General features: G+C 31.7%; 2 protein-coding genes across 2 annotated transcripts in view; one reads left to right on the top strand and one right to left on the bottom strand.

The window, feature by feature from the left end:
* The first annotated feature begins 5706 nt into the window (after positions 1-5706).
* On the top strand, positions 5707-8495 carry LOC101493338 (hypothetical protein At1g04090-like). Its single transcript, XM_004505557.4, has 2 exons — positions 5707-5944; positions 6671-8495. The coding sequence occupies exons 1-2, from the start codon at positions 5833-5835 to the stop codon at positions 8260-8262; spliced, it is 1704 nt and encodes a 567-aa protein (XP_004505614.1). The 5' UTR covers positions 5707-5832; the 3' UTR covers positions 8263-8495.
* A 1845-nt stretch (positions 8496-10340) lies between these two features.
* Positions 10341-13266, bottom strand: part of LOC101493006 (uncharacterized) — a 3910-nt gene continuing 984 nt past the window's right edge. Inside the window, exons 3-7 of the mRNA XM_004505556.4 lie at positions 12817-12932; positions 12587-12646; positions 12437-12502; positions 10796-11001; positions 10341-10706 (exon numbers count right to left, since the gene is read on the bottom strand). Coding sequence (XP_004505613.1) covers positions 10804-11001; positions 12437-12502; positions 12587-12646; positions 12817-12932 — 440 coding nt within the window. The 3' untranslated portion in view covers positions 10341-10706; positions 10796-10803. The remainder of the gene's footprint in view (positions 10707-10795; positions 11002-12436; positions 12503-12586; positions 12647-12816; positions 12933-13266) is intronic.

Raw genomic sequence — 13266 nt, 5'->3', positions numbered from 1 at the left:
GTGGTTTTTTCTCTCTTGTCAACATCACCTCAAAAGGTGAAGCCAACCTAGACCTTAAAATCTTCGAAAAATGCAGCTCAGAAACAGCCTTGCACTTTGATTAAAGAGAAAAAGCAAGGACATGTCAAGATCAAAGCTATGCTGCAAGAGGATGGGTTCTGCCTAAGTCTAACAAGCTGAGTGGCAGTTCTGTAATTTTGATGAAAACCTTGGATCCTTTGAAAATGAGCTCCAACGGTCATCAAGGGCTTGGATCTCTATAAAATGCATACAAGCTCTCCATTGGAAGATACACAACACACTTGCATAAAAAGATCAAGCATCTTAAAGCTTTCAAGAAGCAAATCACATCCTCCCTTATTACTTTCTTTGATCCTACACTATATCTTTGTATATCTTTTGAGAAAGTATTAAGTATCAATCACTCTCATTCTACTTTGTAATTTCCTAGTGAGTGAAGCCTGGAAATATTTGGAAATTGATTGTAAGCTTGGTGAAGCTTGATAATACACAGTTTGTAATCATCCTCGGGTTGAGGATTGATCTGTTTGAAAGTTAGTGAAATCTCACAAGGGTGTGAGGACTGGACGTAGCCATCTTTGGGTGAACCAGTATAAAATTGTGTGTGTGTCCCTCATATTCTGCTCCTACTTTTTTACTCAGCTTAGATCTAACAATTTAAAAATCCCATCCTCGAGCTAGCCATCCTCAGCAAGAGGATAGTTTTTAAAACACTTAAAAATTGTTTTTAACAGCAAAATCCCTATTCAACCCCCCTTCTAGTGATAATTAGCTACAACAATACAATCTCCAAGTAGGGATCGTAGCGACTTCAAGTCGAATGACTACTCACTATGGTCACATGATAAATTATTATGTGACATTCTCATAACGAATGAATCTAGTACAAATATTATTCCTAATATTTATACAAATATTATTCGTCACATCCATAACCGTCAGATGTGATCATTAGTCTACTCACATAATAGTCTTTATATATTATTGTTGTCCCATTAAATAGTAAAACTTGATTACATACAATTTAAGAATGATGACATTATACTCAATGGGGTCTTATAATTAAGCCTCACTTAATATTCAATTAACTATTCTAAGGACTTTATTATACTTATAAATAAATCCACATAATAAATTAAAATGTCTCATATTACTATATAAATAATAGTAAGTGTCGTGATACAAATAATAACTAAAGAAAAATTGTTGGCTTTTAAGGCTAAATTTAACAATTTTGGCTTAAGATTTTGAGATATATGAGAATATTGGGACAAGTTGTGTAATCTATCTATGTACTTTTTTTAATTAGACAATTTGTTGTTGTTGTAAATTAATTTTCATTTTAACTGATTATTTATCGTAGAACTTCAACAAGACTAAACAACAACTAGTGATGAAAGGCATGAACCTCTTATTGGTGGAGCAAATGCTCCTGGGCATAAGTCCTTTTAAAGTAACAAAACGTATACTAATTATGTTTTATTTATATACCATGTAAGTGAGCTATAATAATAAATTTAATAATTATGCTAATTTAGTTTTATTTAATTACCTATAACTTTCAAACTTTTGAGTTTTTTGGAGTCAGATATGACTAATACTTGCACAACACATGCATGTATTTTGAGTTTTGGCTGAAAATTGTGCTTGTTTGACATCATTTTAAACATGATTTGTTGATGTTTGTTGGGTTGGTTATTGTCAACAATTTATGTATGTGTGGTTCATGCTTGATAATTGGTAGATTGACACTCATTAAATTATATGTATTTAAATTTTTGAATTAGTAGATACTAAATATTGTGTTTGATTTGTCACCTAACTTTATATGAACATCACTATTGACAACCTTAAAAAAATTATTCATATTTCTACATATAAATGGGTAAGTTATTGCCTTATTTTATTTTATTTTTTTGTATCATAAAGTTTTAGTAGTTAAGTTTAAAATTGAAACTTATATCTATAGAATAGAATAAACCAAACCTTATATTGTGGCAAGTCTGATAAATATCGTCTAATGAGAGTGTTTAAACTAATATAATCATTCTATCACTAGAAATATGATATTTTTATTATTTTGATTTTTGTTTGTTTATTATTAAATTTTCGGTCATTAGTAGTAGTTTTTAGTATAAATATTACTTGAGAAAAAAACACAGATATACACATGTGTAATATTAAAGTATCAATTGAGATACACGACTACCTAAATCAATCATTTCTTCGGTTTTCCTTTTCCATTTCCAACAAAAATTAATGATAATAAATAAAAATATTTTTTATACCTTTCACCTTTTTTTCTTCTCTCGGTTAGAATCTCATTTACTTCAATAATAATATAACTTTCTTTCTTCCCACAATTCTCTATTTTCTACGAGCTTCTTTGAAATTCTCTATAGTATTCCTTTAAAATCTAAAATTTAACCACCTATCTTATTCTTTTCCTTGCGACATCCAACTTCCCAAAATCATATCCTCCTTCTTCATTTTTTGCAAAGTTGCTGGCCGGTATAATTTTTTTTTAGGTTTTCTCAATTGAGTATCATTTGTTGAACTTTGAGTACAATTTTTATATTATTCTTCGTCTATCAACCACATTTTCTTTGTTCCTTTTTTTCACCTTCTATTTCTTCTTCCATCTTTCATATCTATGATGATTTTTTCGTTTTCCTAGATTTTATATTAGTTTATGCTTTATTTTTCTCATCAACTATTTTTGGAACCTTGTTTACATATACTGCTACTTTATCTTTGCCTAGATTGGAACTCGGGAGGTATTAATCCATTCAATGGTTGTCGAGCTATGACTTTCGAGGTACAATAGTAATCCTTATGCTTTTTTTTTAACAAAAACATTAAACATAAATAAACTTATAATAAGTCAAATATGGTTACCACTTATCAATTCATTTAAGAGTAGTAATTTATAATATTATTTTATAAAATATAAATTATTAAGTTGGGGATTAATTTTTTTTAGAGATGATGAATTAATAATAACGAACAATAATTATTTGTCTTTAAATTAATTTGGGTTGAGACGAGTAACTCAAGGTGTAACTTGAAGTTAGTGCTTTTTTTTTTTACCTTGTCTTTATTTTTTTCTAGACTGGATCAAACTTGTCTCATTGCTTACTAAACAAGACAGATTCACAGAACATACCAGATCTTGTACACTCCTAATGTCATCAGAGAATAAGTTAATAACATTATATTCGAACCCCTTATCTTTACTCTATCAGTTGCTAATGATATTGATTTTCATATAATTGTATTAGTCAAAATCCAAGATCCACATTCTTTATTTCTATTCAACAACATCCGAATAATTCTGTAATTTTGAATAAGTGATTGTTGATTTTTTGTCTTGGAATGAACATAAAAAATTGGATATATTTTATTTTATGGTATGTTTGTGTGGTCTACTAAAAGAAAAACAGCTTTTGATATTACTTTGTTTTTAATGTTTTAAAGGAATTACACGAGTCAGTTCCTTTAATATTTTTGATTATTTGATCTTAGCTCTTTATATATGTCACAACAGTTTGCATAAGAGCTGTAATATATCCATGAAATATAATATAATAGATAAGTACGACAATTTTACATAAAAATATTACGAGAATGTTTTATCTCAAAAGATAAGTGAAATTTAATATCATAAAAGGTTGTTCAATATAAGTCATGTGTTCTTTAAAGACAAATTGTGTTATTATGTTTCATGCATCTATATAATTATAATTGACATATATTTCGTATGACGTACAGGTTACCACACTAGTTATTGTTAACTTAATATTTAGTTTAAACTTGTATTAAGGCTAACTTATTGAAACCTATATAATTGTTGATTTAATAATTAGTATTATTGTTCATCCCTACTTAGTAATTTAGATTAGAATATAAACATATTATGTTGTGTTTAAATTGATAAAATGAGAATTTAATTGGTTATGTTGTATTTAATTGATAGAATGAGAACTTAAGTGGTTATGTTGTACTCAAGCTAGAATTTTTTCCAATAAATTAGTGGCAAGAGACTTGACAAATACGAATTGGTTATCTCACATTTGGGGAGTTGAATTTCAAGGTTATAATTTAACCTTTATATATTTATATTGATTTATTGTACTTTATTTTCATTAAGTTATATTCTTGATGTTATTTTAAATTTAATTCCATTTGTGTTGTATAACTCTTGCAACATCAACCATTTCCATACTGCTCATCATGTTCCAAAATTTTGCTTGACAATTTTTATTAATAGATTTGAATTGAAATAAATATATAATTATACTCATATTTTTGGATGGCCGTAATTATAACTAGGGCTCTGTTAGGTGTTGTATGCCTTTTGTGTTTATAACTTATTTTGAATGATTCATTTTGTATGATATTTGGAAGCTTTTGATTTGGATGAAATTCTGAACATCATGAATTGATTATCAATTATTTAGGCTTGTTACCAAATATGAAGATTCGTGATATTTTGGTCTTAATTAATGATCATGTTAATATGTTTTATAGATCATTCATGGAATTATACATTAATTTTTGTTTTGAAGTGTGTTAGAAAATGTGATTTTAGCTAAATTTTGTCTTATGTCCCTTGTAAGTTTTTAGAAGTTTTTGGTGAAAAATCTTTGCAAATAATTTTTGTTTGTTAATTGAACTGGAAATTCTTCACGACTCATAATAAATGCAATCTGATTAAGCTAACTTGCAAAAATCACTCAAACCGTATTTCAAAAACCTGCGAACTCATTTTAAAAAACAGTCGAAATTGGACATGTGATTACCAACTACAGTTTGGGCTGATTTGGGTATTTGAGTTTGAACCCGATCAGTTGTCCAACCCTACGTTGGAGTAGTTGAAATGACAAGGAGATTGTGGATTCAACTCCACCCTCTAACAAAAATTAATAATTAATTATTAAAATTGAGTATCTAAAAAAAATAACAAACTCAGTTTAAACCTTACAGGCCGAGACGACTTGATGGATCGAACTGAATTTTGTATACCCTAAATTAAGCGGCTTCTTTTTTCACTCATCTATGATATCAAAAACTCTAAAATACACCTTGAGAAGGTTCAATTCAAAGAGCATTGGGAGTAGAAAAGAACCTAATCCAAATTATCATCAAACTTATTTAAGAATCACAAGTCAACTAGATAAATCACTCTATGCATAGATTATGGTGACACTAATTGTTTATCACTCTATATTGCTTTCGTTGTATTTCAAGATTATTGTCGAGATAAATTCAAGTATTTCTAATATTTTAGATAAACTAACATGTTGTATATACTTGTTTATAAAAAAAAATTGTATATACTCATGTCAATATGTCATTTTTTTGGATTTAATTGTAGTTTTGATCATTCTATTTTTATTAATTTACAGAATTAATTTTCTATTTTAGTTTTAGTCCCTCTTTCAAAAAAATTAACTTAAATAATAATAATTTGACATATTTTAAAATATGAAAACTGATTTTATAAATTGATAAAAATACAAGGACTAAAATTGCAATTATTATTTTTTATTTATTTACAGAAAACAAGATTTCATATTTTGCTTAATTTTTTTTCTTCCATATCTATTCATGGTTATTTGTTTTCTAACAATAGTATAGGATAAAACAGGTTATACACGTGTGATTATGAAATTAATTCCAATATATTGCAATATGAGTATTGAAACAAAAAAAGAAGTATAGCATCGTTGATTCATTGAAGGATAACAATTGTCAGAAACCGTAATGAAAAAGAATCGGTAAAAAGGAGTATGCATACTAGTGGTGGAGATGCTTGGCTCCTCGTGCTTTCGTAGGAATACAATTGCATTCTCTCAATTGTCGTCTTTCTCTCACCCTCAAATCTTTTCTCTTCCTGCACCCATCCTTCAATGGCCTCAAGGTTACTTTTTTTTTTTGTGAATTTTATATCTGGGTCACCAAAAAATTTGATATTTTTTAGGAAAGGAATGTAAATGTTGCATTTTTTTTTATAGTGATCTTCTGTGTTTATGCATGGTGACAAAGGGTCAAGTCAACGACATTTTTCCATTGATTACAGTATGAATGGTGGGGTTGTCATTGATGCAATTGATTTTGTAGATTTTGTGAATTTTTTTTATTATGTATCCAATCTATAAGTTTTTTTTTTTGGATATGTTTTGTCTTGAATTTGGGAACCACAGGTCTGGTTCTGTCTTCTGTATTTCCAATTTAATTATTATTATAACTATATCTCTATAGATTGTTACTTGTTAGTAGTGACATTTTTGTTTTGTGCAAAGTATTTTGCACTGAGAATTTTCTGCATTTTTAAGCTTTAAATTGCAGTACTTTCAAGTTTTGACATTGATTACAGTATGATTTGCAAATTAAGATCTTTCAATTATGAATTCTTTTGGGAATTTGGTATGTACTAAGGGACAAACTACAATTATACCATTGTAAATTTGTCCATCTTTACCAGGTTTTCTTTCTTTATAGAAGTATTATACTTGCACATAAAATGCAGTGTGACACAAGAACTTAATTAAAACTGATAATTACAACCAGCTTTTCCTTTTGTTAATTTTTGGAAAAGAAAAATAACTTTAGTGTAAACCAACCTACTCTTTCTATGTCATTACAGGACAAGGTTTTGCTTCAGGACTTGTGAATCTCGGTGAAATAGAAGTTTTCAAGGTCACAAAGTTTGAGTACATTTGGAGCAGTGCCATACTAGACACTAAAAAAGCTGTTGTATTCTACAAGCCTGTAGGAATACCTAACAATTTCCATATCCTTGGCCACTACTGTCAACCAAGCGACAAACCTTTACGGGGTTTTGTACTTGTCGCAAAGGAAACGGGAACTTCCTTGTCCGAAACTAATGAGGAAAAGTTGCCTCCTTTGAGGAATCCCCTTGATTTTAAGTTATTTTGGAGTTCAAATGCAGGTAGTCAAGAAATTTCAAGTGGATGTGGTTACTTTTGGTTACCCGAACCTCCTGAAGGTTACAAGGCCATCGGCTACTTTGTTACAAACAAACCTGACAAGCCTGAGTTGGATGAAATGTGTTGTGTTCGTGCCGACCTCACCGACGAATGTGAACCTTACCGCATAATATTTTCAGCTGGTTCTAGAATTCTAGAGTTTTCATTTCAGGTATGGAGCTTGAGACCTTGTGACCGCGGCATGCTAGGGAAAGGTGTTTCTGTTGGGACTTTTTTATGCAGTAGTGGTTGGAGCAATGGAGAAGAGCATCACCCTATTGCATGCTTGAAGAACCTAAATCCTTTACTGCCATCAATGCCTAATTTGCAACAAATTCATGCACTTATTGAGCATTATGGCCCTACTGTTTTCTTTCACCCCAACGAAATTTACTTGCCATCTTCTGTTGATTGGTTTTTCGACAACGGAGCCCTTTTGTACAGAAAGGGTGTGTCCACAGGAGAAAGAATTGATGCAACTGGCTCAAATTTACCTTGTGGAGGATCAAATGATGGACAATTTTGGATAGACTTGCCGAGTGACGATCGAAGGGATTTTGTTAAACGCGGGGACTTAAAAAGTGCAAGGCTTTATGTTCATGTGAAGCCAGCTGTTGGAGGGACTTTTACAGACATTGTATTTTGGGTATTTTGCCCTTTCAATGGACCGGCCACATTGAAAATTGGAATCAAGAATATACCTTTGAGCAAGATTGGTGAACATGTTGGTGATTGGGAGCATTTCACGCTTCGTATATGCAACTTCGCCGGAGAACTCTATAGTATATACTTCTCACAGCACAGTGGCGGCGAATGGGTGGACGCCCATGATTTGGATTATATCGATGGCAATAAAGCTATTGTTTACTCATCAAAAAGTGGACATGCAAGTTACCCTCATCCTGGAACATATATCCAAGGTTCTTCAAAACTAGGGCTAGGTATCCGGAACGATGCTGTTCGTAGTAATTTGTACTTGGATTCTAGTGTCCATTACGAGCTTGTTGCGGCTGAATATCTAGAAAATGTTGTCGCTGAGCCTAATTGGTTGCAGTTTATGAGAGAATGGGGTCCCAAAATTGTTTATGATTTAAAAACTGAGTTGGATAAGATTATCAACGCGCTTCCTCGCATGCTTCGGTATTCAATGAGGAACTTGTTTAACAAGTTTCCAGTGGAGCTGTATGGTGAGGAAGGTCCTACTGGGCCAAAAGAGAAAAATAATTGGATACAGGATGAGAGATGGTGATTTTATATTGGTGTTCGCGTCACACTGGCTGTTAGTGAACCTTGCAAAATATAGATTGTAATGTTGTAATTTTAGGTATACACTCACTCACACACATACACAGTCACACAGAGATACTCAAAAAAAAAAAAATTCACAGAGATAGGTGTTGGCTATTGATTTGTTCACTAATAATGAAGTAGTTACAAATGTCTAACAATTGGATGGATTGAATGAGAGAATTCTTACACTCACTCACTGCCTCTGTCTGGTACTCAACTTATTTTGCAGATCCAAATTTATTTAGCATGAGATTTTACAGGTACCATGCAGTTTCCTTGATAAATAATGCTAGCATGGAACCATCTCAAAGATTCATATTCCTTACACTATCTGGAAATGTAATAAGGCAAAAGCAACTCAAGGCAGTGGCATATCATTGTTTGATTATTTCCTCAACAAAGTGGGCATTGTGAATTTAATGGGCCAACTTTGAGGGACGCATTAAGCTAAAGATTGATAAAATGTGTTATAAAAGTTGTAATCTCCATGTTTATGGATTGATAGAAGAGGAAAGCTTAGACATGTCATATATCTTTGACTGATTGATAGACATTAGCTATTGTAAGGAATGGTTTTAGGAGTAACATTAGAAGTATATTCTTGAGTAAGTAAGATGTAGGAGCCTAATCTTTGATATTTATTCTTGTATGTATATTCTGATCATATCAATGGAAAAGTTTGACAGATGCCATTCTTCAGCTATTTCCTCTAAACTTAATAACCACTCGTTACTCAAATAGATTCCTTGTAAAGTGTAATGATTAATTGTAAGTTCTATTCATTTTCTTGTAGTTTCTCATTTTCAATTCCTTTACTATTCTCCTACTCACAGTTTTAATCTTTACTAGAAGGCTTGCTTCGGTTAGCACGTAAGTACTGCCTCGGTCAGTACGTAAGTACACTTCATACGATAGCTGCATGGATATTTGATATATTTGGAATCCTCCACTTTTCAACAATTAATGTGTATGTTTTGCCATCAAATTCTTTAAGAACCACAAAATAAAAGAGAAGACAGCTTACCCTAGCCATTTGATTTGATATTTATTAATTTTTTGTTGTTGGATAGACATATTTATAACCTTTTAGATGTTAAACTTCCAGCATATGACTTTGGTTATGCTTTTACACAAGATGACAATAATTACTTTCACATTAGGCCACATTCGGATTCTTCCTCTTCATTTCAAAGGCCACATGCATTTTCTGCAAGTCTTTGTAAAACAATAGACAGGAAACCATCAGTCCCGTTTACTCCCCACATTCAATAAGATTTATTTTATGTGTGCATCTAATTTTTAAAGTTTATTCTTAAAATAACATTGAGATTAAATGTTTGTACACCTACTCGTGAGAATTAAATGCATCTCAATTTTTTTTAATTTTTTCTCATCTTGAGACAAAAAAACGTAGACATTTTTTTCTTATATATACGAAACCAGAGGATGTAGTAGTACTTTTGATTCTCTATTTTATGACACTCACAAAAATAATTTATTTATTTTAAAATTAAATTGTATTTTATCCTTTAATTATCACATCTAGTGCCAAAAGTCACTACTTTTTAAGCAAAAATTGTGGGTTACATCCAAAATTACAACAAATATGTTAGTTAAAGAACCGAAAAGTTCAATATTAATATAAGAAGACTTTTTGTGAATGTGATAAAAATAAAAAAACTAAAATTACAGTTAAATCTATTTATTAATAACAATTATTTCTTCTATTCCAAGACATGGTGTGAATAGAAGATATAAATCGAACACACTCTTAAAAGCTAAGGTTGTGCCCTCTTCTTGGGGTCAAATATCGGAATATTTTTAAGTTGAAACTTCTTCCTATTATCCTATACATATCGCACTAAAACATTTAGTTAAAAGCAATTGTAGCAACAATTTCCTGATCTAAAAAAACTCCAATAGAAGTGACATGTATATTATTATAGGCAAAAGGGAACTAAATGCAACCACCCAATCTAACTGAATCAGGATAACATGTTGCCGCTGCATAAAAAAAAATGTGACAAGATCTCAACGTATTTGTCAGAATCATTTTTATTAATCAAGGCACCAATCACAGCCACACAGAAATAACATTCACAAAGGATAAGATGGGAAAAATCTAGGGAGAATGAACAACTGATCCGGCATCCAAGACCTTCGATCCAGAACTCATGCACTTAACGTGGGTATCAATATAACAACAGAATTTAGTTAATCATTTGACATGTACAAACTTCTACAATTGGAGCAAGTCACATATCTTTAAGTTTCCTGAAAGGAGAATTAACTATATTCTTCATCAGCTTCAGATGAAACCCAAAGAATTTGATTACTAATCACAGTATTTCAGAACTGGCCAGTCTATACTTCACCAATTGCCAAATCCCAAGGCCAAAATACCTACAAGAGAATAAAAATATACATTATAATGTAATGAAATGACAAATAGAAAGGTAACTTGTGATTGAAAAGATGAAGATAGTTCAAACCCGGAAAACTAGAAGGATGAAGTTCCTAATCCTAATGAAGAGTATCCAGCAGACTTCATCTCCTTCAGTGTTGAGGACAACCAGTCCAAACCCTCATAAAGGCCATCGCCCTTAAGTGCACAAGTGCCTTGAATGTGCCATTTTCTATTCTTGAGATCAAAGAGACCTAATCCTTCACATACTTCTCTGGCCGTCATCGCTCCTCTCTGGAAAAGAAAAGAAAATCATTTGTGATTATAACTAAGCTCGAAGCTAAGGCAAAACTTTGCAGAAAAGTAGTTTTATTCAAGAGGAGTCATCCCTCATCAGCTAGCAATACAAGGATATCAATAATAGTACAAACGAGTAGGTTTTTTTTTTGACAGATAGAAAAGTACCATTGATGAAACTTGACATATATGGAACAAACAGTATCAGTGGTGCTCACATGGGGAAGATAGCATGCAGAATTCAAGGGATATATGCATGTACGAATTTAACTTGAATGTGCAGTAAGCAAATCACAAATTCCACCAAAATGTGAAAAAACAAAACTTGAAAAGTCTCCCTAAACTTTGTGTGGTCAAGCAGAATGATGGAAAGACAAGAAGAAAATAAAAAATGGTAACGAGAAAACAGAAAACTATTTTTGTTTAAAACAAAATTCTTGTGTGATTTGAATTTTTAGACACAGAGAGTAAGTTTTCTTCCTTTTAACTTAGACATTGAGATAATGCAAAAAAATAAAATCAATTATAGATATCAATGCAAGATCATAATTGTCTCACAGTTCACAAGGGGGGTGGCAGTAATAGGAATTACACAAACAATGTAGGTATAGACTTGTCAAGCTTACCACATAACTCAGTTTCATATTTTTCTAATGTTGCAACCAACCTATCAACTAATCATAGAGGTAGGCACGCATGTCTGCACATGGGGGTGAATGCACACACACAAAAATGAAATGACACAATCTGTTGGATGTGTCATGCATCATCCAATAATGATTAAATATAAAAATAGTGAAGGTTATTGTCAATAACCAGTTCTTGTGGGCAGTGGCCTATTGGCAGGGAAAAGAGTTTGCTATTAAGTACCAGATGAATTACACAAATGTGTGAAAAGAAAGAGAAAAACAGAAAACTGTAAGAGGGAAAAAAATTGAAATCGAGAAAAAATAAAAATCTTTAGATACGAATGCATGTGCAAAAGGTACAGAGTTTTATTTGTACCAACCAGCATTATATGGGGAAGGAAATCCTAAACCTTTTAACAATATTACAAATATTGCAACTATTTTAAATGACTGATATAAAACCTACCATAACTGCAATATTGGCACGGGTACATATATGCATTAAGTATAGCACATTCTCCTAACTCTAATAGTATTCAGTAAAAACAGTCAATGAAATCACATGATTTGGCTTTGACTTCATCTTTACTCGTAAAAACAACTTAAGCATCATTTCATTCAGATGGAAGAAGTAGAACACAGATCAAGAAGATACTGCCAGTAACTTAGTAGGACTCCTATTAAGCATACTTATGTAATGTAAGGCGCATAACCATTACAAATTGTCCAGCCTAGTTTAGTTAATTATTCAGTAAATTAAGAGAGCAGTAGAAGAACTCATACTGATTCTAACATACACATACCAGGTCCTGTTTGTTGGCAAACACCAAGATGACACTGTTGAGCATAAATGGGTCGTTTATGATTGTCTGCAAGTAATCCATAGATAAATTAAAGTCTGTTTGGAATAACATGGTGTGTGTGTGTGTGTGTTAAGTTTTTGACTTTATCACCTGAAATTCCTGCTTTGCTTTCCCAAGTCTCTCGCGGTCCAGACTATCAACAACGTATATCTGCATAAATGCACATATGTATCAACCTTGATGGATTAGACCCTTTCCTGTCTTTTCAGTCCTATAGGATATATGAATGCTTGTAACACAAGAAAATTTTTACAAAATCAAATGACACAAGTTGTGTTTTCAACATGATAAAACACAAAATCACAAGAATCAATGCTTACCAAACCATCTGTGTTGTTAAAATAATGCCTCCAGAGTGCCCTCAATTTCTCTTGCCCCCCAACATCCCAAACCGTGAAAATAACATTCTTATACTGAACCTTCTCTACATTGAAACCTGCAATGATACAATTTTATAAGGCTCAAACAACACATGGATTATTTCAAATCCTAATTTTCCTTCTGCAAAACCAAAACACCACACATGTTTGCATCCATTCAATTCAAACATACCCTACACAGATATATGCACTACAATTACAGAGGCGAAAATCTCTGTTTCATCATGCAAGAAACCTAGCTTCTACTATAACTCCATGAATAAAAAGTTTTGTATAACAACTTCACATAGTCAATAGGGTAATAAAACAACTCCACTCACAAACATATTTAAACAGACAAAGAAACAGCAACCAAATAGATAACTAGCAAGCATAAGCAAAAAAAACTCT

The sequence above is a fragment of the Cicer arietinum genome, chromosome 6 (genome assembly GCF_000331145.2).
Source record: "Cicer arietinum cultivar CDC Frontier isolate Library 1 chromosome 6, Cicar.CDCFrontier_v2.0, whole genome shotgun sequence".
NCBI lineage: Eukaryota > Viridiplantae > Streptophyta > Magnoliopsida > Fabales > Fabaceae > Cicer > Cicer arietinum.
The sequence above is the reverse complement of the archived record's forward strand: the minus strand, read 5'-3'. Positions and strand labels throughout refer to the sequence as shown.

Coding starts and splice junctions, on each gene's coding strand:
- LOC101493338 (XM_004505557.4), top strand. CDS start 5,833: ATGCTTGGCTCCTCGTGCTTTCGTAGGAATACAATTGCATTCTCTCAA. Junction 5,945..6,670: donor CATCCTTCAATGGCCTCAAG/GTTACTTTTTTT, acceptor ATGTCATTACAG/GACAAGGTTTTGCTTCAGGA.